This window comes from Hypomesus transpacificus, chromosome 14 (assembly GCF_021917145.1).
Source record: "Hypomesus transpacificus isolate Combined female chromosome 14, fHypTra1, whole genome shotgun sequence".
In the NCBI taxonomy this organism is placed as follows: Eukaryota; Metazoa; Chordata; class Actinopteri; order Osmeriformes; family Osmeridae; genus Hypomesus; species Hypomesus transpacificus.
In genome coordinates this window covers 4,295,258-4,322,219 of record NC_061073.1, presented here as the reverse complement: position 1 = coordinate 4,322,219, position 26,962 = coordinate 4,295,258, and the positions used below count along the sequence as shown (strand labels likewise).

The 26,962-nt window shown below is 43.7% G+C and overlaps 1 protein-coding gene across 1 annotated transcript; it reads left to right on the top strand.

The window, feature by feature from the left end:
- The first annotated feature begins 34 nt into the window (after positions 1 to 34).
- On the top strand, positions 35 to 26,790 carry zgc:101566 (Transmembrane protein 263-B-like). Its single transcript, XM_047034048.1, has 3 exons — positions 35 to 236; positions 897 to 1,002; positions 24,947 to 26,790. The coding sequence occupies exons 1-3, from the start codon at positions 231 to 233 to the stop codon at positions 25,225 to 25,227; spliced, it is 393 nt and encodes a 130-aa protein (XP_046890004.1). The 5' UTR covers positions 35 to 230; the 3' UTR covers positions 25,228 to 26,790.
- Positions 26,791 to 26,962: the final 172 nt, after the last annotated feature.

The window sequence follows — 26,962 nt, the reverse complement described above, 5'->3', positions numbered from 1 at the left end:
ATAACTGCAAACCATGGTGGTTTTCAACAAACAAAACATCCTAAACGTCACTTCCGCTTACATTTTGACAGCAAAACACTGCAAAATACGACCAATACAAAACATATTCAGTGTTATATGGTGTTTTTACCAGCTGCTGCTTACACATTCAAAGTTTTGTAGCATCGTGGATGTGTGGAACGTATTTTTGAATATAGGAATAGAGAACGCAGCAATTTTAGGGCTAGACGATGAAGGTGAGTTGGGGGGTCGGTAATAATGGATCGTGTTTTGTGTATTTCGCTCTCTGACGCGTTTGCTAGCTAGTTAGTACTAGTCTACTGTCACTGACTTGGAAAGTATCGGCCTGTATTTTGTGGAATCTTAGTTCAAGATACCATTTTGTACTGTGAATGCACTGGTGTCATCATCATCACAACATTTCCTCCGAGTTACTCATCATTTATGAATTTACAACGAGCTAACTCTGATCTTTCCTTCCACGAATAACCTCTGCTCACAGTCACAACGAATAATTACAGATTATGTTGCTGCCTAGTTTAAACTGTTTATATATCTGAGGAAACCTGACACGTTGTCACTTAGACATCGTTCCTGCTGTCTTTTGTGTGGTGTCAGTGTGGTGATATGATAATTATTTTTGCCTTGCGTCAACAACTGCAGATTATCAACATCTTCTCTAACACAGCAAACCGCATATCGATTGACCATAACACACATTTGTTCCGACTGTGTCTTTAATCTTTAATCCCCATATACTTTGACCATACTCACATTATAACAGCATTGTGTCACAGTAGGTAATTAAACCATGATGTGTTGCCTCTGTAAAACAACTCAACTATTAGAATCTTATGCAAACTGAGAAAATAGCATAAACACTCTCTTTTTTGCAGGTTCCCAACACAGACAGCGAGGTGGTTGAAGAAGCTGGCTCCTCCCAGGTGGACTACAACCAGGAGGAGGAGATTCCACCATACCTCCGTGAGGAGCCCCCAGAGGGTGAGAACAGCTGCAGTCAAACTCTGTCAGAGGTGGAGGGAGAGAAAGGCACTAGCAGTATGGGAACCACCCAAGTACAACTTGTATATCTCTTTTGTTGGGTCCCACCCCCTCCTAAATGTAAACACTGACCCATCAATACTTTGTACTTCTGTCCATCCTCCATCCATGACCCTCTGTTCAGAGACAACTGAGCTCGTATTCTCTAGAATACACATGATCCTGAGTTTTTGTGTGATTGACAAATTACTTCTGTTCTGTTCTGATGAATCACCAGTGCATGTCATACAGTGTATGCCAATGCTTCTGTCAAATCAGAATCAGAAGGGATTTTATTCGCCATGAATGTTTGCACAGACAAGGAATTTACTTTGGCAGGAAGGTGCATACATTAAACTAAACATAACTAAAAATACAGATCCGCCAACAGCGGATGGGAAGAAACTGTTCTTGTGGCGTGAGGTTTTGGTCTTGATGGACTGCAGCCTTCTGCCGGAGGGGAGGAGCTGGAACAGGGAGTGTCCAGGGTGTGAAGGGTCGGCCACAACTTCCTCGCTCGCCTCAGGGACCTCGAGGTGTGCAGATCCTCGAGGGAAGGCAGATTGCAGCCGATCACCTTCTCAGCAGTGCGGATGATACGCTGCAGTCTGCTCTTGTCCTTGGCAGTGGCAGAAGCGTACCAGATGGTGATAGAAGAGGTGAGGATGGACTCAATGATGGCTATGTAGAAGTGCACCATCATTGGGCCTCATTCTCAAACGCAGTTAAGAATTTAAGAAGGAATTTCTTCTGAATTGTCGCATTCATGAAAGTTTTCTCATCTGGGATTTGTTCCGAACTTCAGAAGACTTTCCGAACTCGAAATAGCAGTCGTAAATCGGCCAGAGTTGCCTCAAATGCGATTCCTTAAAAAAACCACAAGAATCAAAGGAATCGCATTTAAGAAAACTCTCCGTGTTTGAAGTGTTAATGCAGTTATGAGAAATCGTTGGTAATTGCGTTCAACTTTACAGACTATGGCAAGCCATTTTATATTTTAACCAATGAATTCTTGAATTCTTGTTCCCAGCTTAACGCACTGCTTCCTGACAGGAAGTCTGTGATCCACCTGCAGGTGGAGTTGGGCACGTTCAGCTGGGAGAGCTTGTCCTGGAGCAGGGTGGGGATGATGGTGTTGAAGGCAGAGCTGAAGTCCACAAACAGGATCCTGGCGTAGGATGCTGGGGAGTCCAGATTCTGTAGTGTGAAGTGGAGGGCCATCTTAACGGCATCATCTACCGACCTGTTGGCTCTGTAGGCAAACTGCAGGGGGTCCAGTAGAGGGTCTGTGATGGATTTGAGGTGTGCCAGCACAAGGCGCTCAAAAGACTTCATTACCACAGAGGTCAGGGCGACGGGTCTGTAGTCATTAAGTCCTGTTGGCCTTGGCTTTTTGGGCACAGGGATGATGGTGGAGGACATGAGACAGGCTGGCACATGGCACCAGGGAGGTGTTAAAGATGTTTGTAAACACAGGAGACATCTGGTCAGCGCAGTGCTTGAGGGTGGCAGGAGAGACAGAGTCCGGCCCAGCTGCTTTGCGGGGGTTCTGCCTCTTGAAAAGTCTGTTAACTTCACCCTCCTGAATGGAGAGAGTCGTCACTGTAGAGGGGGGGGAGGCCTCATGGATGGGAAGGAGTAGTTCAGGACTGTCCAATTGTCTTTCAAATCTGCAGTAGAACTTGTTCAGGTCGTTGGCCAGGCGGGAATCATTGGTGGAGTGGGGGGCTCTGGGCTTGTAGTGGGTGATCTGCCTGAGCCCTCTCCAGACAGAAGCAGAGTCGTTAGCAGAGAACTGACGCTTCAGTTTCTCAGAGTACAGTCGTTTAGCCTCTCACCGCCTTGCTAAACCTGTTCTTCGACTCCTTGAATCTGTCTCTATCCCCACTCCTAAAAGCTTCCTCCTTCTCTGACCTCAACCTTTTGAGCTCTGCTTGGAACCAGGGCTTGTCGTTGTTGAAGCTCACCCTGGTGCATGTTGGTATACAGCAGTCTGCACAGAAGCTGATGCATGATGTCACAGCCTCAGTGAGTTCATCCAGACTATTGGTAGCAGTCGTGAACATATCCCAGTCAGTACAGTCCAAGCACGCCCGTAGATCCTCCATAGCCTCACTGGTCCACTGTTTTGATGTCCTCACAACAGGTTTACAGAGCTTTAATATCTGCCCTTATGCAGGAATCAGATGGACCATGGTATGGTCAGAGTGGCCCAGTGCTGCACGAGGGACGGCGTGGTAGGCTCTACTGACTGTAGTGTAGCAGTGATCCAGAGTGTTCTCTTCTCTGGTAGGGGCATTTGATGAATTGTCTGTATTGACACACACGACAGTCTGTGTTACGTGAGTAAAAGCCTTAGCCCAGACAGCATGGAGAGATAAAAGTCTCTGAAGGTGCAGTGTGGTCTTGTAGCCTACAGAGGGACATGTAACACCAGTGTTTTCTTGTTAGTTCATGTTTATGAAACAGGCTCTCAGATAGTCCTGTGGCATAGGGCAGTGTAGCCTGTATCAGGACAGTGATTGGTTGGAACCAACTACCTTAACAAGCTTAACATGTAACTAACCTGATTTAGTTTGTCAGCCAGTTCATTATTAGAATCAGGTGTATTGAATTGTAGTTGGAGCAAAGGCTTACTGGATGGTTCTGTCGCCCCCTAGGAGCAGGCTTGGAGGGCACTGACCCAGGTGTAGTAGTATTTATAAATACAAGTTTGGTCATAAAACACTGTCAGGAATACAGCAATAATGTATAGAGTCAGCCATAATTAGTTGGTACTTGGAGTAGTTGGGTTGGGGTCGTGCATTTAACATACGTTTTATTTACACAATCACACACCTGTCTCTGTTGTTATTTGTAGAAGTCACAAACAACTAGTCTAGAATTTTCCTCTCAACTCCTTTGGCCTGCATGAGCTGACCTTTTCCTGGTTATACGCTAGGCATGCATGGAATCATTCATTTAGATATGTCATTGCTGCTATTTATATTTATATTTAATTGTGTGTTAACTCTCTCTTCACGTATTTTGTAACTGCACACAGAGTTACTTGAAAGCTTGAATTTCCATCATGGTTAAAAAAAAGAACTGAATTGTGGGGTCCATTTGTCAAAGTGGCCTTGCACTAATGCAGGTAGCAGCAGCCAACCACCTCAAGATTGCAACTACTAGGCTGCAGAAAGGGAGCAGTAAAATAGGCCTTGGATACAGTGAGGAAACATAAAAGAGAATATGAATATAAACGCTGCCTTCTTCCTCTTGACAGGACTTTTTTTATAGGCCTACCTCTCTTTTTGAATTAATCTTGACACTACAAAGAAACTAGGTGATGCTCCTTTGGCATTAAACAAATGCTATTTTTGGTCAAGGACTAGGAAATTACGGTAATTCGTTTCACCAGTACAGTCGTGTGCCCGTCTGCAACCCTAAGTTGTTAGTGTTTTGTGGTGTTTAAAAACATGCTTTTATGTAGATTCTAGATTGTTTACCTCCCCTTGTAATTAACCAGACTGTAATTAACCAAATTGTCTATCTCCATTGCATAAACCCATACACAAGCCAACCCTCTTGACCTAGCTTGGACTTTATGTAACAAGATGTTGCTGTTTACTAGGCCTCATGACTGTGTAATATAGTAGTCAGGCCACATCTTTACCTGTCAGAGACGCTCAGGGCCAGACATTCAGCTGAAACTGTTAAAACTGTTTGAATGCATGTCATCAAATGACCACCAGGGTATCTCTGAACACAGAGTTTCATCATTTCAGCTGAGATCAGCAGAAAAGAGGATGGCTCATTTGTCCAAACTTCTTGTAAACATGTTCCTGAAGGGTGCTGCAAAGAATACCACCTGTTATGAGTTATTAATAGGACAAAATGAAAGTTTTATCGACGTGTTTTTTCTCTCGTCTCCTGTCCTGTCCTGTGTTGCATGCTGGTCTCTCCATCATTGTGACAGATCCAGCACACACCAGTGCTACTGTTTGATGCCGTGTGAAACTGTGATGGATGGACTGTTAGGCCGCAGGCAGCCCTGTGTGGTGTGTGTTTGTGTGTGTGTGTTGGTGTGGTGTCTTGTCTCTCCTGTGTTTCTGCTTGATGTCTGATGAGGACAGCCCTCCCCTTGCCAGCCTTTTGTTCCAGTCACTTGCATCATGGGAGTATTTCCATCCAGCCCCACCCCCTGTCATTATCACACACTATTAAAGCCTAGTTGATTTCAGGGATTACAATTATGGGCAATCACAGTGTTGTTAGGGTAATGGTTGTCGTGATTAGCCTGGTGACCTCTACTGAATATTATTTCGCTTTAGTTCATTGCATGATTAGGATCTAAAGCAAAGTAAAATGAGAATGATGGGCCAAACAGTGGGTGGCCACATTCGACTGTAATATAGTATGGTGGGTTGCTAGGTTCCACTGTAGTATAGAATTGTGGGTTGCCAGGTTCCAGTGTAATAGAATGGTGTGTTGCCAATTTCTACTTTATGGTGCCCATCAGACAGGTGTATTTATTGTACTTGAGGGCTGACTGAGACAATGTGATGTAGTCTCATGCCAAGTTTCCTTTACACGTTTGATATTTACGGTGCTATGGAACAAAAAGCTATTTTTTTCAACCCAGTTAAATCATGACAAACCCAGAACTGGACCAACCCATAAAAGGACCAGACCAGTTTAGACCGACAGAGTCAGAACTGACCCATTCAGAACAGGACTTTTCTGTCAGGGGACAGGGAGGTACTATATCCTTCACTATGAAACAAGCAGAAACACGATGTTGTTTAGCATGGAAATCTGATGAACTACTTTATTGGTTACATCAAATGGAATCTCCATCCCCTTACCTGCACAGTACATTACTTCATATAAACACACACAAATGCATACATACACATACCTCTATGCACACACTTCTGTGTTCAGTCACACACATGCAAACCCTTAATGTTCACATGAATGCACCCTCCACTTAAGTCTACACACACACACACACACACATGTACACACACACACACACACACACACACACACACACACACACACAGTGCTGGCACACTGTCACTAAGACAAACCCATACACACACATAAATACACACACCACTCAAAGCAAAGATAGAATGAGATCTATGTCCCTGAGGCAATACCTCCATGGACTCTGTGTGATATTGTCAGACCCTGTGATTCTATGACAGAACATGCCTGGGTGCCATCTGGAACTGTCTTTCGCTCTCTGTCCCTATCTCCCTCTGTCCCTCTCTCTCTCACCCTGTCTCCCTCTCACCCTGTCTCCCTTTGTCTCTCAGTCTGTATCTTCTTCCAGTAAGATCTCACTTTCCATTTGTTTCAGCTCAGTGCGTCGTCAGCTCACTGACGGAGATGTTTATCCAGCCATGAAATGCAGCGTCATGCTGTGATTTTATACTGTGTCTGGTACAGGGGACCAGCCAGTCAGACCAGCCATTCAGACCAGCCTGATACACCAGCCTGTCTGACCAGCCTGCCTCACCAGCCTGCCTCTTCCCAGAATGTTTTATCAAAGAGAAAAGAGGGATTAGCACTTGACTACAACAGCCTTGATCTTCTGGTCCTTAGTCCAGGCTATGAGTGAACCTAGGGCAGATCCTCAGTGCTCAGACAGACAGTATGGTGAGGTTTTGTTTGTACATCACTACCGACATGATTATCCTGCATACTCTGTTCTAAGATTGCAGTGTGGGGTATTATTGGTATGTGTCATGGCTGGGGGTGATGGGAGGAGGAAATGGGGGAGTGCAGCCATGATGTGGCTGATTATTATGTAGTGAAAGAGAGGAACGACAGGTGAAGAAGGGAAGATGTTGGAAGTGTTGCTGACTATGTTAGCATCAGATGCTGACAGGCTGCACAGACAGGCTTTAGTGAAGACATCCAAGGGAATGGATTTTTAAAATGTCCATGTTAAATCCCCCTCAGGGATCCCTGTCAGCACACAGCACAAAGATGCCAGGAGGCATTTTAAACAAACAAGAAAAACAACAACGTTTGCTGTCTATTGAAGATAGAGAGAAAGTGAAAGAGAAAGAGAGAAGATACGAACGTCTTCCTCTGATTTGTCAAATGCAAAGCATTTAGATTTAAGATAAAGAGGAACGGCAAGCTGCTCCTGTAGTGGTTATTTTTCACACCCAATTATTTTCCCCTGCGGTGTGATTTCCTGTTATCATCTGGGCTGTATTCTATCAGAGAGGATAAACAATGCTGGAGAGATGACAGTATCATACAGACCTCTCTCTCTCTCACCCCTACTTCTCTGCCATTCTTTGTCTCTTGGTCTCTTTCTGTCTCTCTGTCTTACCTTTTCTCAACTTTTTTCTTGTGCTGTCTCTCTTAAGAACAATGGATATCAGCAGGGATTCAGCTCGCCATCTGCACTGATATTTACAAATTTTTACACCAACTTCATTTACCAGCTCTTTCCACTTCTCTCTATTCTTCAACACAAACACTCCACTTACACTTACACCAACAGTCCCCCCCATATCATGCTGTGCCTATTGACGGAAAGTTACACAGCATAGAAGAAGCCTGAATATTGAAGCAGTGAGATGATATTCATGACCTAGTCCCTCAAACCATGGCAACGTGTTGAATGGGCCTGTCTGGTCCAGGGGGGCTGTTTCCCAGAGCCTCCAGAGAGCCTTTGTGTGCCCCAGGTGAGGACAAATTAAAGACATAAATCAAAGCTGGCTGGAGACAGTGCGAGCAGGGAGCTTAAAGGGCCGATACGGTTTTTGAAAGACAGTGTGAGGGATTAGCTGGGGCTAAGCCTAAAATGTGCACAAGTACGAGCACACACAGGCATGCAGACACACATGCACAGACAGACACACACGCATGCACTAGGCACACATGCAGGCATACACATGCACACTTACATGCAGTCAAACAGATATACAAACACTTGCATGTAGACACACGCACAGACACACACTCACAGACACACACACACATAGAACAGACACATGTAAGCGTACGAACATTATCACAAACTTGTTAAAAACTCACTCCAGGGTTCTATTCAATCCAACTGGGAATCCTCAGTGTTTCTCAGCCATATGGCGGCTTCACAAGGACACAGTTGAGAGGAATGTTTGGCTCGGGGGACACAAGGCCAACACAACAAAACACGACTGTCTGTTGAATTATTGAAAATCAGTTTTCACCCCTTCCCCTCTCACCTGGCGTCTGATGAGCCCAGGTGTAGCGCCATGCATTATTCATGTGCTTACCCTGGAAATAGAAGAGGTCTCTTAAATGGAGATTAGGTTGCATTGAAAGTTGTTTTTTGTTCAAGGTTTTTGACTGTGATTGGTGATGTTTGGTTCAGGTTATGCTGCTACGACTGTCTTAGTTACGACTAGTGGATGGCCTTACTTGCCATAGAACATTACTTTGATCACACAGACAAACATACAGACATACACATGCATACACACACATACACAAACACACACACAACACACGGACATCTACCTGTCCAAGAGATATTAATACATCCTGTAATAAACAGTGTCATTGGTTGGTCTGCCCCCCGGGCTTTGAAGGCTGCCTTGGAATGTGAATGCTCCATGCCTTCACATACACACTCATGCACTAGGGTGGGAATCTTTTGGTACCTCACGATTTGATTTAAATCGATTCTTGGGGTCATGATTCGATTTAAGATTTTAAATCTTTTTATATATACATAAATAAATAAAAACATAAAAAACAAACACAATTTGTGAATCGCTAGAAGACTGAATCGCCATTCAAAAGTGAATTGATTTGTTCCCCTATCACGCACCCACAATTGCACACACTCACATCACACAGTCCCACATGCATACAGGACAGCACACATACACACACACAGCAGATGTAGTCACCCACAGTAGCACACTTACACACAACATATCCAGCCACACGCACACAGACTACAAACTTGTTTTTCTACAGACGGCCTTCTGTCAGTAAAGCACAAACTCACGGTTATTTTTCCTGCTGACTGTCAGGGACAGGCACTGGTGCACTGTAGACCATAGCTAACTAAACATTTCCCTGAGCAATGGACAGGTTTTCTGTTAGGAATGTAGTTTGGGCAAGAGAGAGAATCCATAGATAGATACAGCATCAGAGCTACGTTACCAGTCTATGACTGTCCTCAGTATCTGCCTAGGGTTAGGTCACCCTTTCCTCCCCCTCCCCCTAAACCACCCCAATCATCGGACTAAATGTTCATCTTTTATGGAGAGACTGACACAGAACTGTCTGACTCAATCCCCTGACCCGCTTACAGGAGGAGAAAGCAAATGTAGTTCTGCCTCATAACATTAATGGGCTTTAAAAACAACAGCTGCAGTGAGATGGGCTTCATGTCCCTCTGGATTAGCAAACTAGGCCATCCTCCCAATGACATACTCTATACTTCCTGTCTGGATGATAGACCACATTCTATATCCTGTCTTTGAATGATAGACCATGTTATCTATTTCCCCTCTGGATGAGATACCACATTCTCTATTTCCTGTCAGTGGATGATAAACCACATCCTCTTTTTCCTGTCTGTGGGTGATAGACCATGTTCTCTCTTTCCTGTCTGGATGATAGACTAGGTTCTCTATTTCCTGTCTAGCTGATAAACCACATTCTCTATTTCCTGTCTGGGTGATAGAGCTTGTTCTGTACTTCCTGTCTACATGATAAAACATGTTCTCTACTTCCTGTCTGGATGATAGAACATGTTCTCTTCTCCTGTCAGTGGATGATAGACATGATAGAGCATGTTCTGCACTTCCTGTCTGGACATTCTCTCCTGTCTGTGGAAGGCCTATCTGTGGAGCACCATGATAGAATCAGAGCCTTAAATACCAGTCCAGTCATGGTGCTGTCCCATAGTCTTGTCAGCGAAAAGCTATTTTGATGCCCCCATGCTAGCTTTCAGCCTGACTAGACTACAGGTTCCAAAGGAAGCCGCTCTGCGCTTTTTATGTGAACAAACATTTATTCATGACGTCCTCTCTTGTTAACTTTTGTCCCTCTGGCTCTGGGTCTTTTGTGTTTGTGTACACCACTATGCTGCTGATAATAGCCTTCAACCCAGGGGCAGAGAAATAGTCTTCACTGGTTTTTCACTGACTGTCTGGCTACCTAGCTGCTTGTTTGTTTTGTTTGCTGGATTTTTGTTTGGCTTGCTATTTGGGTTACTGGCTGACTGACTGTGTGACTGACTGTCTAGCTAGCTGTTTTCCTGGCTGGCTGTTTTTGTGTTTGGCTGACTGTTTCTCTGGCTGGTAGTTTCTGAACTATCTGTATCTGGATGGCCTGCTTGCTAATTGACTAGATGGCTGTCTGACTGTTTGTCTTGCTAAATTTGTGGCTGACTGGTTTGGAGATGATGCATTCTACAACTTGCCTGGACTCCACTGTTGATAAAATAGTATTTTACTACTGTGTTTATGTGACAGAGCTGTTGCTCCTTATCATCCAAGGGAATAGCAGCAGATTTCCCTTGTCTCGCTCGCTCAGTTTATAATCAATGATGAAGCCTTCCATCCCAGCAGGATAGCTCCTGCTAGACAGGGAGCAGGTACACTACAGCTCTATATTCAAAGACTTAGGTGTCCTCCTCTCTCTGCTCCTCCTCTCCCCTTCTCTCCCCTCTCCTTTCTCTGTGCCTCTTTTCTTCTCTCCTCTCTCCCTCTGCGCCTCCTCCACTCAGACTGATTACTGCTCCTCAGGAGGAGTCTGCTGGGAGCTTGGGAGCTGTAATGTAGCATGGAGGAGGAGGAGAGCAAGAGTTAGCTGTTGTTTGTTTAGGAAGAATTCATCGTTTGGCTCTAGAACGCTCTTAAAACGCTCCTAAAAAGCTCTTAGCGTTAAGAGCTTCTTAATGAATCTGGGAAACACGACCAATGTCATTCGATTTGGATGTGATTCCTATTGTGAATAGGCATATTCATTTTTCAACCCAGCGCGTTAGCATGAGCAAAGTAGGACCAGGCCAATTTACGTTTTTCAGGTGGTACGTCGAACTATGAAAAATAAACCGTTGTCACCCGGTACTTTGTAAATGTAAATACTTGCAATTTTGAGTAATAACACCGACAAAGTAGGCTATGGCAGAGTTTGTAGTTCTGCAGCCAATTGTGCTTGTGCCGTGAGCAAAGTACCAAAACAAAACAAAGCGCAGATTAAGGAAAGGTAGCACCTTTTCTTTTAATTTATATATTTTTAGAGTTGCTTTATTTGTCTTAAATAATATAATCTACAATTTCTGTAGAACATTTCGTTAATTCAGCAATGATGACACAAGCGGGATTCAGATCTCACACTGCCATACGGCAGCTCGACTAAAAAAATCTTAGTCGACCAAGAGCATATCGACCAGAAAATCGACTAGTCGACTGAGTGGGGACAGCCCTAGTCCCCAGACAGAGCCAGGTCTATCTCAACCTTTATGTTCGAGCTTTCACATGGCACTGGGCTGTGGGGCTGTCCCAGGACACACTGACATTCTTATCCTGACTGGGGAATCAATCCAGAGTGGTATTTCCTTTGGATGGAGTGACGGCGAGTTGCCTGCTTTCTACAGCCGTACGTGGGGGATGATAACCAGGAAGAGAGGGGGATGATAACCAGGGGAATGGGGGTGAAAACCAGGGGGATGGGCGATAAGACTAGAGATAGGGGGGTTAACCTGGGAGGAGGCGATTACCAGGGGATAGCCAGGGTGTGATAACGGGGGGGGGGAGTATTGAGCCTTACCAATCACCTTTAACTCCAAGGTATTGGTGATGATGATGATGGTGACAATGATTATGACAATAATGACGGTAATGAAAATGCTAATAATGGCAATGATTACAATGATGGGGATAGTGATGGTGACAGCGATAAAGATGAAGGTGATAAGTACGATGATGATGATGTTATTCTACGGAACTTGGAACATGCTGCTCGAGCTCTGCGAAGGTGTTGTCTAGCCCTTGTCTACCCCTGCTTGAGAGATGTTGGAACACATCTCTTATTGTAGATCAGGGTCTTCAGGGTATTCAGGGCTGTAGTCGTCAGGGCTCCAGTCGTCAGGGCTCCAATCTTCTGTGCTTCAATCTTCTAGGCTCCAGTCTTCAGGGCTAAAGTCTTTAAGGTCTTCAGGGCCATAGTCTCTAGTCTTCAGGGGCTCCTGGAGGTCTACCTGTTAAAAGTCCTGCTGTCTAGCCCCATCAGCACTGCTCTCAGACCACAAGCTGCTACCTTCTGATATTACAGCTGACTTGGGGACCTGTGTGTCTACGTGTGCCTGTTTGTGTGCGTGTCTGTGTGTATGTGCTTGTGTGTATGCATGCGTGCATGTGTCTGTTGGGGCGGTCTGTCTATCTGTAGAGTGGAAAGTGTCCGTCAATGTTTTCAGAAGTTTGATCTTAAACTAAATTGCTTACCCTATGTTTAGTGTTCAGTGTTCTTTTGCCTAGCTGACTGTGTGTGGATCCTGTTAAAAGTTTTATGCCTCATACATAAACTATGTGATTCAGCAGTTGTGTTATGCCTTCAAGGTACAAAGAAGCACAATAGGAGCCCGATTTTGCTTGTGCAAAAATAGACGTACAAATGTAAGGGGCAAAAAAGTATTCAGATTAAGGGGTCATTGAGTGATATGTACGTATTGTATATTGCAAATGTGAAGTAGGATATACTGTTATTTTTTTAAACTTTTAGTCCTGTCCTGTCCTGGCTGTAATAGATCATATCCTGGATTTGTTCATTGTTCAAAATCAGAAAGTTTGTGTTCTAGCTAGTTAGAGAACAACACTATAACTCCACTTAACCAGAGAGAGTTGAAGGGTGAGTGTATCGATGCTCAGAGTATGCACAGAAGAGGTAGAAAATACATAATTATCACCTGCCAGGTTTAAACACTTGCAGCAAGCTTTTAATTGCACTGCGGAAAAGACGGGATGTTGAGAAGGAAAATATCACGGAGACACCAGTATCACCTTAACACGGCCTCGTCTGCTCTGAAGCCTCCGATAATTAAGACTGAGAGACATGGAGAGAGGGATAGAAAGATGGAGTGGGAGGGGGGGGGGGGTGGAGATGGAGAGAGAAGGCAGAGAGATAAAGGGAGTGAAGGATAACTAGAGAGAAGGAGAGAGATAGGAGGAGAGAGAGAAAAAGGAACAAAGAGAGAGCGGGAGAGAGAGAGGAAATTGGAGAGAGAGAACGGCTAGCTCCTAAATGAGGCTGCTAAGACAGGTTCAGAGTGCACTGACAGGCTAGTGACAAAAGCAGTGTCGATGGAGCCGTGTGCATCCGTTACCATGCTAGTAACTACTATTTATTATTACTGTGTAGTTTGATGGTAGCAAGGCTGAGCGTTTTATCATTCAACCAGCCTCAGATTAAAAGAGAAAATTGTCTAGGAGATTGAGGTTTTGTGATTTGCTGAATTTACAGTGCAGTAGTTTCAAAAAAGTTCTCTCTAACTGTCAGTTATCTTCAAACTGGTATCAAAGCTATGATTGGCCTGCATTCTAGCCTAACCCAGTATAGCCTATTCCAACATAGCCTACCCCAATATAGCCTACTACATCCTAGTCCTAGCCAAACCCACCCCAGGCCAGCCTACTCAAGCCTAGCCCACTTGGCCTACACATTTATATGTTCCTCACCACTAGACGTGTTTACTAACAGCTTGTAGTTCAACCCGGAGATATGGATTCGCTCGGCTGTACAGCTGCTATCACTGCTCACCTCACCCGTTCACATCTAACCTCCTCACCTCGATACACCACCTCACCACTCACAGTTAACGTCCTCACCACCTCCACACCTCACCCCCTCACAGCTGACCTCACCTCACAACTAACCTCACCACCCCACAGCTGACTCTTCAACACCGTCTTCGTCTTTCCCACATCAACAATAACATCAACATCAACATCAACTGTAATCAGAGCCCAGGCCAGCGCAGGTCTGGACGTTGCAGCCTGACATAAGAGGAGTGGGTCTCTGTTTTAAAGGTGATGAGGTGCTTGCAAAGGTGGAGTGGGTCACTTTGTTTGGAGATGATGTGCTTACAGTGCAGGATGTGGAGAACACTCATGCGGTGATTTAGGAGTCTCAGGGCTTGTTATCCTTCTATTCCATCATGCACCATGAGGGAGGGAAATGCTACCATCAGCATCAGCTCCCTCAGAACTCATTACCCTCGTTAAAAACTCTCCTTTCCTTTCCTCTCCTCTCCAGCTGCTCTTCACCTCCACACAGGGCCCTCAACAGGTTCATTCTTTATTGTCTCTCAGTTTTATGAGAGTTATTTATTACTGGCCACTATAGTTTCCCCAGACTGTAATATAAGCTACAGGCTGGGTGAAGACACAATGCTACTGTGCATCTCTGCTCTGGGGGAGTCTTGCTAATAAGGATAATAGGATAAAGTATGTTAAAGAGTGCCTAATGTCTGGTAAGTATGTGGCTCTGTTTGACTTAGTTTAGTTTAATGTAGTCTTTATGAAGAGTTGTCTCATTGCAAGAATAGGCGTATTTGGGTGTGCTCTGCCTTCGGCAAGGGCACAACCTTTGTTCTCTCACATAGATATTATTATTAGTGCTGTCAGTTAAACGCGTTATTAACGCAAACCCAAATTAACGGCGTCAATTCTTTTATTGCGCAATTAACGCTCTTTTTGACCTAGAAAACTGTAGTTTTTTTCACATTCTGTTGCAACAACCACTGACGTTAGAAAATCTACAATACCGCGCCGGATCTAGCTAGACCGGAAACAAAACAACAGGCACGCCACACCCACTTGTTTGGGCTTGCGAGCCGGCTAAAGAGTAGTAGCAGAGCCCGTTTATGGATATTAGACATTCTCTGGTAGTAGGCGTTACGTTTTGAGTTGATTGCCAGTGCCAGACGCCGAAATGGATGCCAATAAGATTCTGAATGGAAAGTTTACTTTTAAAAGGTTGCCAAATGGTTCCATTGACAAGACCAAAGTGATCAGTGTGTTCTGTCGTTGTGAACTGAGCTATCATCGCAGCACGTCGTGGAGTCTAAAATACCATTTTGATGGCCAAGCACACAGCTGATGCAAATTCTCCGCCCGCTCGTTAAAGCCAGGCGATTGCAATATTGTTTTCAATTAGAAAAAAACATTTGTACGAAGCAATCAGAACCACTTTTCCATGTTGATAAGAGCATAGAAATTTGAAAAAATAATGGATGAAAAAGAAATCAACGGACATTTAGAATAGAAAAAAATGTGTGATTAATTGCGATTAATCGCGAGTTAACTATGACATTAATGCAATTAATCACGATTAAATATTGTAATCGTTTGACAGCTCTAATTATTATTATTCTTTTCCCACCCCTAAGCATCAGTCAATATTTGGACTACATAGAAAACGTTGGTGTCAAAAGTTTTGTCTTGGTAGCGATTGAGTTACGTTCCGTTGCATGGTTTAAGTTGAAATTAAGTTTTTGTGGCAAAAAGTGAAGCTAAGGGTGGTGTCAGAAGAATTAATCTATCAAGCATTGCACAGTCAGTCGGTGAACAAGTTTAAGAAAGCTTTATTACTTGCGGCCGGCCCACAAGGAGACAAAAACATCACACGCCATTGTGCTACAAAGTTTGTCTGCTAGCATGTTGTGCTAGCTAGCCATTTAAGCAGCCCCGCTCTTTACAATCATTGGTTAAGACAAAGGCATGCAAATGTCCTATGGCTCTTCTTCATTGGCTCTTTTGCATAGACCTGGTGCGCGTGTGTGCGTGCGTGTTAGAGTGTGTGCGTGTTTACGACATCAACCCTGATTGAAACACAACAACAGGATCTCCGGTCCTGGAATCATAAAAGCTCCGTCACATTAGGTGTCAACAAATGGTCACTAGCCTTTGCGTCTCCACCTATAGTCTTTGTCACACAGCATCTCCTTAAAACAACCAAACCCCCCTCTTCTTAGTCCTTAGCCCCAAGATAAGGGTCTTGAATGTTTACTCAGTTCAGATTTGGGGTTAGGCCTTTCTTTGCACCTAAGTAATACTGAATACAGAATCATTCTTATACAGGATAGCAGTTACATCAAAACATTTTCCTACAGGTGGCTAACTTGCTAGCCACTGACGTGACGTTATACGTCACTGACATCACGAAAACACGTGTGACTACCTCTAGCAGAACAATTGGTTCGTTCGACATGGACTGACTTCATGCAGCGCTGCAGGCGGACCAGAATCTGCCTGCAGCTGCCTGCAGTAGTCTGTAGAGAGATGTTGTTATGCCACTGCATACTTCTATTATATATATTTTTTAATTACATAATTATTAATAAGTATGCAGTGGCATAACAACGTTTCTGACGTTGATAACAAACCAGACCGTTTTGAAATCGGTTGAAAATTGAGCAAGTTATGCTCATTTAAAAAGTACATCAACACAATATTATGGGTGAGCGAGTTGACTGTAGCAAGATGGCCGCCATGTGCGGACGTTCTAGACTACGACGTAAAACATCTAGGCTGTGTCTACTACCGCGCACTTTATGAAGTACACTGCAATACAGTGCCCTGCAAAACAGTGCACTTACATATTCAGTGCACTCTGTCGCTGATAAGTGCTGTCTCAAATGCAACACTTGGTGGAACTGACGGACGCAAATCTGCTCGCCACACCTGCAAAACCTGCCAAAATGAATGAGCTTCTCCGCTCAAGTGGAAAAAGCTGCCGAAAGGGCTCCTCCTTTTCTGCTACGTAGCCAAGATGGCGCCCGTTTAGGGCGAGTAGTGTCCATCGTTGTACACAGTTTTTTTGGACCGTTTGCAGTGCGCCATCCGGGTACTTTCAGTGCACTGAATTATTCTGGTTTTGTGAGTGAAGCGCCCTAAGCTCTGAAAGTCAGTGCTCGAAGTGCACAAGTGCGCGGTAGTAGACACAGCCCTAGTCATTATATATATCTATGGGTAGAACTGCCACTCTCAAGAAACTTCCGGGTTCTGAACTGGTTGCAGTTCCACTCAAGTTCCATATGAGGGCGCTAACGGTCGAGTGCAGAATGAATGAAGGTCTATGGAGCTAGCTTTTGTTATATTTTGTAAGATAGCTAGTCTAAGTGTTACACTAAAATGATAGCTAGTTAGCTCTAGCTAACGTTGAAGGCTTGTTTGATGCATTTATCTCTAGACAGTAAATGTTTATGGTTAAAACATTTGCAAACATACCTTGATCTTATTGTTTTTTCTCTTCCTCTGTTTTCTTTTCTCTGCACCAGAGGAATATGTCCTTTTTTGTGCCATTGCTTTTTGCCGTGTCAGATTGCGATTGCCGACTGATCTTTTCTGTTCTCGAACAATCGACAACGTCATGTTGCTGTATGAGTGCTGACAAAGGCAGGCCCCCAAGATAATATATTAAACCAGTAGTAGTTGGCTATTATTTTCCTTGCCAGTCGGTCAACATAATATTGATTTTATTGCAAATTTGTATAATTACCATTAACATAATATAATTTTAAAATTAAGCTGTAACTTAATGTGCTCTTGGGGGCCCCCTGGTGGCCATGGGGGCCCCAAGCAGCCGCTTAGTTCGCTTATGCCTTGGGCCGGCCCTGCTGTTAGGATGCACTGTATAATACACTAAGAAGCACTGTGTGCCAAGACTGTCCAGCTGGGGGATGTGATGAACACTGTTGTAAAAACTGTGAGAATTTCAGGCTTTTCTATCTGATGTGGATGCTGAATAAGGGGATGTACTCTACCACTCTGATGTGCGCTGGCTCAGCCGAGGCTCTGTGCTGCAGCGGTTTTATTCGCTGAGATCAGAAATCAACCGTTTTTTTTTAAGAGAGAGGCCGACCCTTTTCATGAACTAACTGACCCTCTGTGGCTGGCCGACCTGGCATTTTTTGTTGATCTTACGCACCATATGAATACACTGAACAAGAACCTAAAAGGCAAAGAACAGCTGGTGCTACACCTGTATGCGCACATAAAAGCCTTCTGCACAAAGCTCCGCCTGTTTGAGACACAACTACGCGGCTTTAATGCTGCACACTTCCCAGCTCTGTCTGAAACTAAGTCTGCTTTTCCGAAGGCTGACCTTTCTGCTAAAAAGAAGAAATTTGGGTCTGTGATTGCATCTCTCGTGACAGAATTCAACCTGCGTTTCCAAGATGATCATGTCGGCTCAACATACATATGTGAACAAACATTTTCTCTGTTAAATCAGAACAAAAGCAGACTGAGAACTAGAATTACTGATAGCCATCTCTGTGAAGTCCTTCGTGTCTCAACCACCAAACTTTCTCCTGACATGTCAGCCATCCTTCAATCCAAAGGACAGTATCACTGCTCCCACTGAGTGCAATGTTCGGTAAAAGTAAAGTTTATAAAAGTTAACTTAAATACAAGTTCAATAAGTAAGTAATCGAAAACTAATTTTCATTTTTAATATTTATCTAAGGGGGTACATAAACTTTACTTTAACCCAATGTTCTTCACACTATAGGCGAGTTCGAAATTCACACAATATTCATGCGTCAATATCAGGGGCGTAGGCAGATATTGTAATTTGGGCGGGCCAGTGCAAAAGTGAGTGGGCCTATAATTTTCCCTAGAAAAAATGACTTAAATAATAATTAACGCTACGTTGTGGCAACATTTTTTGCTTTACAATATTCAACAAAGGCAACAACAAAACACTATCTAAAACATAATGTTCAACCAACAGAGCTCAATAAAGGCTGGACAAACCAGCATAGTGGAACGAATACTCAGTGGAGACTGGGGTAGATGATACAAGCGCAGAGCGCACAAAATTACAAGTACCAAACGGAGCAGGCAGAACGCAAAAAATTAATCTAAGAAGAGTTCGGTACACACTGAGGCAGGATGACAGGCAGGGACGGACTGGGAGTAAAAATAGGCCCTGACTTTGATCCAGACCAGCCCACAAGAACCCGTCTCGTATACCCTACCACAGCGAACGCCCTGCTAATGCATGCTAATTCTATTCCTGATGTGATGCTAGTTAGGGACTTCCACGGTTAATGCTTTTTTTTTTAAATTGCTGATCTGAGCGCCAAATTTTTTTGGGAGCTTTATATAAAACAAACGAACATAGCCGTTTTTTCAATTTATAAAACATTGTCTAGTGAACGTAATTAGGACGTATAAGTTTCTTAGTTTGGTTTTCCATCTTTATATTGTCTCTAGCTAGCTTTCGATCTGTCAGTGTCACTGTTGTGTATGCGGCACTAATAGACGCCCAGATAGCCCTGGGGGAAAGGGGGGCCGGCCAACGGTGTTGCTGGCCAACTGTGTCGCTCCATCTTCTGCCGAATTTTTTGTTGTTGTAGGAAAACAAAATTATTAGGCAAGCGGCCCCCGGCCCAGAAGTGCTTCGGCCCATCTGGAATTCTCTCGGTGCTCCCGATGGGTAAGCCGCTACTGATGACAGAGCAAAGGTAGCCTACCAGACAACAGGCTAGTAGAGGAATCCAGGACAAAGACCGTCCGGGGCAGGTCACCTGTTTAGCCATTATTGTGGCGATGTTAGTACATTGGCTAAAAAGCAGACTATTGTCTAGCAAAGTTATCTAGCTGGCTAAAGGCCGGCAAAGAGTCTTTGCAACCCCTAGCAAACATAGCTCGTTCTACAACTTGCTTCAACAGTTCCAATTTTTTTGGAAAAACAAATTAAACACACACACCAGTCAACTATAAATCAGGTTTATATTAATATAAATACATTTGAATAATACAAACAAACAAAAAATGCATTTTGATCAAATTTGCCTGGGCGGGCCAGTGAGTAATGTGGGCGGGCCAGTGCCGCCCTGGCCCAATACTGGCTACGCCCCTGGTCAATATGTCACCTCTGGTGTGTGGCCCGGCCCTTTGTCTTTTTTTCTGTATTTGGCCCCCACTAAAAAAGGTTTGGACACCCCTGACATAAGTACTTGTTCATTCAACTTTTGACCTGTAAACCATGTTGAACATGCAAAAACTACAATCAAATCTGAGATTTCTCAACGACTATCAGGCAAAGAGACAAATGTAGCCGTTTAGCTCCATAGACTCCCATTCATTTTGCACTCCACCGCGATCACTCCCAGTGGAACTCTGGTGGAACTGCAACAAAATTCGGTACAATGGGGCTTAATAGGGAGTGTCAAGGCTCTCCTTAAACAGGCTCGGATATGAGTCTGATACCGCTTTGTTGGGCTGTGAGTGGGGCATGTTTCAACAGAACTCGGAAACAATGCCTCTTCGCTCAATTGGATAGACCCAGGGGCGGTTTTAGGCATGGGCAGACCGGGCAGTCGCCCGGAGCGGCATTTTTTCATGTCACGTGGAGTGCACAAGCATAAATAAAAAACAATATCTGAGCGGTTTTCTCGTATTTATCATTTTACTTTGTGTGGAATTGGCATATTGGCGCCCCCTTCAGGCAGTTGCAGGCACCCCTGCTTACTGAGATGGTGCCTTGCAGCATTTCCGTCGTTTGTGCCGCCAGATAGGAGCGGTCCTCGTTCCGTGTACTGTCGGCGGGGTAGGGGGCAGCACAAGATGGGGGGGGGGCTGCAAGTGATAAACTCGCCCGGGGCACCCAATCAGTTCGATTCCTGGCCGGTGCACAGGACGCTGTGTCCTTGGGCAAGGCACTTCACCCTACTTGCATTAGGGAGAATGTCCCTGTACTTACGGTAAGTCGCTCTGGATAAGAGCGTCTGCTAAATGACTAAATGTAAAATGTAATGTCATCTTTATAAATAATAAGTATGCATTTTTATATAAAATATACTGAAATATCAGTTTTTAAAATGTCATTAAAAAACGGACCCCTCTGCAACCGACGCAAGCAAGCACACCCTACAATTTCCACAGAAATTGTACCCTCTCTATTTATTAGAGTGTTCTCTGTTAGTTTGTTACTCTAGTATATTATTAAGCAATAAGCCCCAAGAGGCCGTGGTTTACGCTGATTTTAGAACAGGTAAGGGGAGTTGTTAGGCACGACGCGAAGCCGAGTGCCGAAAACCCCCTTACCTGTTCTAAAATCAGCGTAAACCACGGACTCGCGGGGCTTATTGCTTTTCTAAAACTGTTACTACAAATATTTGATATGGTTTCATCAATAAAAACAATTAGAAACAAAATAGTTTAATAATAAACTTCTTCTTCCGCTACTACAAAGTATAGTTCCTACATAAATCGTTGCCACGCAACAGCCAGAGGGACATCTTTGCCTTCTTTTTCAATTTGAAATATTTGATGCGCATTAATATGGAATGTTAAAGAATGTTGACTGACTTAAAGAACTTGACTGATTTAGTGGCCGCGGGCTGCTGATGGTTTGCAAGTTAAACTGCAGACCTGGATCATCACCTGTCTGCTCTCCTTCGCATATCCACCTCATACATTCAGACAGATTTTGATGCACTTGTTTAAGCCAACTGGATTTCTCTCACAGAACAAAATGAACTGAAAAAAGGTATTGCTTTTGTATGAAGTTGATCAATTGCATATCTTTAACATACTGCAAAACAACTTTTCAGTGTTTGGGAAGATTAACTAGTTAAAAATAAAATGAAACACTGATGTAATGTTTGTTTTTGTTTTTACTGTTACTTCTATAGTCTTTTCTTATTTTACCTACACCAAAATTCAAAATATTTACAGAATATCCTTATTCTACGGAGCCCCTAAAGGGACACGAAGAAAAAAAAAATCATGAAAAAAAAAAGAAAATCGAAAGTTTCTCGTGCACACGAGAAACTTTCTGGTGCGCACGAGAAACTTTCTGGTGCGCACGAGAAACTTTCTGGTGCGCACGAGAAACTTTCTGGTGCTAACGAGAAACGTTCTCGTTACCACGCTTAAGTATCTGGTGGATACCGCATGCACAGAAGCGTGCATTAGATCTGCTGTTACATGACTTTTAAGGACGTTTGCTTGCGAGTCGCCACCACTATATTATCTAAAAAGACATTAAAAACAAATTTGGAGTTGTGTTGTCTGTTTTGGCACAAGGGATACACCCGTCTTGAGCAGGGGTCTCATTTATAAATGTGGCGGTCTCAACATCACATGGTCCACTATGGTTGCAGGAGATGCCCTGACTGCATGGAATACAGGATAACATCATACATCCTACCTTTAGATAACTGCAGAACACAGTGTATAACTAAAAATATGTATTTAATAATGTGCATATATCATCATGTCAAAAACTGGAAATACAGTTATAAGCCCCGGCGCAATCGCAACACTTTACGTCCTCGTTATCATTTCAAACTTTAATACTGTTCATAACAAAACGCTTTTGTTTTCAAATTGTATCTCGACTCGGGGTATCGCTGGCACAGTTGATGGCAGCAGCAATATGCTGCAACTCGCACAGTTTTTATTGGTGATCCAACGGCCACCAAATAATGTGGTTTTCGAGCCTCCACCTCGCCTACAAGTAACAGTGTCTGAGAAGATACTTTCTCGTGCGCACCAGAAAGGATCTCGTGCGCACGAGAACCTTTCAGATTTTTTTTTTTTTTTCTTTTTTTTCTTTTTTTTTCATGTCCCTTTAGGGGCTCCGTATTATTCTTCTGATAACCAGCTAATCAATTTTTTTTTTTAAGAATTTCCCACCCCTGAGTTACGGAGCTGGGCCATGGAGCTAACCCATGGAGCTGTGATTTTGATGTTAGGGAGAGTAAGGCCAGCTGGTTTATTCAAGGCCAAAGGGCAAGAAGGCCAAATTACAGGTGTTGGGAATTTGAATGGCAAGCGACAGCAAGGGGGGACCCGCTATATGACATGAAATGTTAGGTCTCAGTTTAGGGAAGCACTTTTAAATAGTAGCACTTTATATTTTGAAATGTTTTATTTTGCCTAAAATGTTTTGTTTGGCAGCTCAGTGAAGCACTTAAAATATTAATATTATTATTCTAATTGTGCTTCAAATAAAAAATTATTTACCTACACCTTATTCTTGTTTTGGATCATTTACATATTATATATGAATGTATATGGACCGTGATAAAAAGGTGACCTTGAAATTGTGGCGACGCAAGGAAACATTTGGGTGCACCTAAATAAGAAAGTTAGGCGCACCAGTGTAAACAAGGTTAAAGTTAGTCTGGAGCCCTGCCTCCTCTCTGGACTTGTACCTAATCACAGATATTAACTAATACTCTATAGCACTAATAGTACACCAGCTGAACTCTACAGTCTGCTTGTCTTTCTCTGTTCCTCTGGGATTGATAGCGAGTTACTGTACCCTGAACTGTAAGAGTTAGGTCTCTAGAAGTTAGGACTCTGGGATTAGAGAGCAAAGCCATCTTCTGTATCTGGATTGATCTGAACACTAGCCCACTCCCTTCTAGATGGCCAGCATTATGTAGCTAGGTGTGTGTGTGGGTGGTGCTGCTGCTCCTGCTTTCAGTCTTTCGATGAAGGCAGCCCTAAATAGAAGCAGCACTAGCAGCGGGCCTGCCAGCATCCCAGCGTCGTGAGTAGAGAGAAGGAGCTGTTCTAACGTGCCTGAGAAGCTGCTCTACACTCAACCATCCTTCCAGGTTCTGCCCTGATCCTACTAGGGCTGCCAAAGTGGATTCCACACTTTAGTGGGTATGTGGGTGTGTGTGTGCTAACAGCTAAACTGGATGGCCTTCACGTCTGTGTAGAAGGAATGACATAGACAAGTCGAGGGACATCTTCCTCTGCTCTCATCCTCCTCTCTCTCTGCTCTCACCCTGCTCTCTCACTGCTCTCTCTCTTCCCCTCTCTTTCTCTCTCTCTCCCCCTCTCTCTGTTTCTCTCTCTGACACTTGGGGACAGAGGAAGGAATGGGGAGGGGGAAGGGGGAGGGAGAGTTGGAAAACACATAAGGCTGCCACCTCCATGTTCATGGTGGATTGAGGAGGAAGGAGATATATCATGGCGCCACATCACAAAAGGACGTGACAGGGAATAGTTTATCACTTGGGCAGGGTTTAAGCAGTCTGCTATCTGTGAAGAGATAACACGGGGGGGGGGGGGGGGGGGGGGGGTAGAGAGAGGTAGGGGGCATACTGAAATCAATGGACTAGATTCATCCAAAATATGATGATCCATTACACAGCATGAACATGACTTCAGTGAACGTTAAATACATTTATTAGCATGGTGCTCTTACAAGACAGATTGGGTCAGTTCCAGTTCAATCACCTCTCTTTTCATCACGTACACTCTCTTCTCTACCCTTTTATCTTGTCCCCTCTTTCCCTCTCTCGCCTCTCTTTCTTTGTATCTTACTCTCCTTCTCTTCTCTCCTTGTGCACCCTCTCTCTCTTCCGGTCTCTCTTTCAGTCTTCCCCTCTATCTCCTTTTCCTTGTTCCCTATCCTTTCCATCTCTACCTCTCTTTCATCCGGCCCCATTTGTCTCTCTTCTGTGTTCTTTCTCCCCCTTGAGGTTTCAGTTAAAAGCTTTATCACACATATTTCTTTCCTATATGTGGATGCCTATGAGTCATCCTGGCTGATGGCTGATCTAGTGCTGGGACTGAGTTGTAAACAACCAAACACATGTTGTTATTCACCACCACACAACACAGACTCACAGAAACATAAACATTTTATATTTCCTTATTTACCTCTCTCACTATTTCAAGGTTCCCAAGGGGAAGTCATACGGTATTGTTGTTTTATTGCTTTGCAGACATAATATAACCATTCCTTTTTCTCTGTCTCACCTATTCTCTATGTTTCTTTCTCTATTCTTCCTTTGTTCCCTCCTTCCTTTCATTCTCTTTGTTTCTCCTTCTTTGTCCATCTCTCTCTCTCTCTCCCTCACTTCTGTCTCTCTACCTCGCTCTTTCCCTCCCTCCCCCTCTTTTCCTCACAGACCTGGAGAAAGATCACCCTAAGACTGAAGCTGGCATTGTGTGGAGAGTGGGAGGTGGCCTCTTCAACATTACCAGGGGTGCGGTGGGCGCCACGCTAGGGGGTGTGGCCTGGGTGGGCTGTAAAAGCTTTGAACTCACGAAGACGGCGGTGACCAGTGTACCCGCTGCCGGGGTGGGCCTGGTCAAGGGCAGCGTCTCCGTGGTGACAGGCGGCGTCGGAGCGGTGGGATCAGCGGTGGCCAATAAAGTCACACCAAAGAAGAAAGACAAGTCTGATTAGACCACGGCCCCACCAAGACACACTGCCCATTTCCTGTTTACTATGTGTTTGGATTGGTTTGTGTGTGGGAGACCTGATTCATAAGGACGAGTGGAGAAGGGTTTTAGAGGATGGGATGGGTGGGGAGGGGGGTTATTAGGATGTGGGAGGTGATATGAATGTTTTAGCTCACTGCCGAGGTTGTCCTAACGTTGGAGTCTCACTACTGATTGATGAGAAGCAGGGTGGGGGGAGTGAGTGGGAAAGATGTACAGGGAGAGGGAGTTGGGGAGGGAGAGGGGGTCGGTCATATTTCTGGATAAGGACAATGTTCTGTTTGCTGTCTTGCACAAGACAGATGAACAATTTGCACCAGATTCAGAAAGTAGGAGTGAGTATGTTGTAATGTTACATTTGAAATAGATTAACAAGAATTTGGCCTTAAAATCAGCACCAACTCCATTCTCAAACAAAACAATTATGTTTATCCAAGTTTTGTTTCCAGTTCCAATACACATAAAATCAGTGTGCTTGAAAGGATAGTTTTTAGGGATAGTTATCAAGGATAGTTATCAAGCCTATATGACAACAAAACGACTTTACTTTTGATTGTTAGACATCAGTGAAATGAACAGTTTTTATATGTTAATCGTGCTGATACAGTATAATTAAGTATGTACCTTGTTTTGAGGCTTGCCTGCCTCAGTGAGTCCTACAGTGAGTATAAGTGGAGCTCTTTTTCTACTAATTTGTATTATAGTGGAGGTGGGGATGGATCGTTTTCTTGCTTCATAAATCCATGGACAGCTTCATCCAGGGGGCATGGTGAATAACTCCTGCTCTCGGCACTTCTTTCTTTCCACGCCGTGTTCAATTATCTAAGTTTGAGCTTGAGCTGTCCAAACAAACTTTTTTCCACCTCTAAGCAGTCACACCAACATAAACATCAGTAAAAAAAGTTTGTTCATGTTTATTTTCTTGCCGTCTGTACTCCAGTGTATGTGCTTCTGGGGATTAATTACGTACTGATACAGTAGTTAAGCCCGACATGGCCGGAGGTGAAGGGATACCTATCATCGACACACCCCGTACGTGTTTTCCACAACTCTTGTCCCATTCCATTTCATTTTTTGTTTACTACACATTGACAACTGAATTATTGTCCATGGAAGTGAGTGTTATCTTACTGTAGACATACTCATTTGGATTTAATTGGTTCGGTTGCATTTAACACTACACAATTGTCACTGTTACCATTTTCAGTTGGAACATATAACACACTCCCACTCTGCATCGTTTTTCTTTTGTTCTTGTGTCGCAAGCTTCAAGGTGTAGTTCTAAAGCATACAGTATCTACAATGCTAGCATTAGCAGCCTGTATTTCTGTTTCATTTTCAATGCTTTCTGACCTCCCTCTGTGTGTTTTTATCGCTTTCCTCTGCACATTTTTTTCAGCTACTGTAGTAAATATGTCTTGGAGACTGTTACTTCAAACTGGACTTTAAGACTCAGTAGATTTTGTCTATCATAGAACTATTTTTGCAAAACTGATGCTGTATTCTATATAAAGCTACTTGTATTTTACATTGGCCTTGTGTTTTATTTCACCCCTAGCCTGCTTATTTTGGTGATTGTATTTGAGGACACACCAGCTGTGCATAAAAACACTTCAATATAAAAAAAATCATTAATGTATATATTATACAAATCATATATAATGTATATATAATAGGGCTGTCAAGTGATTCAAATATTT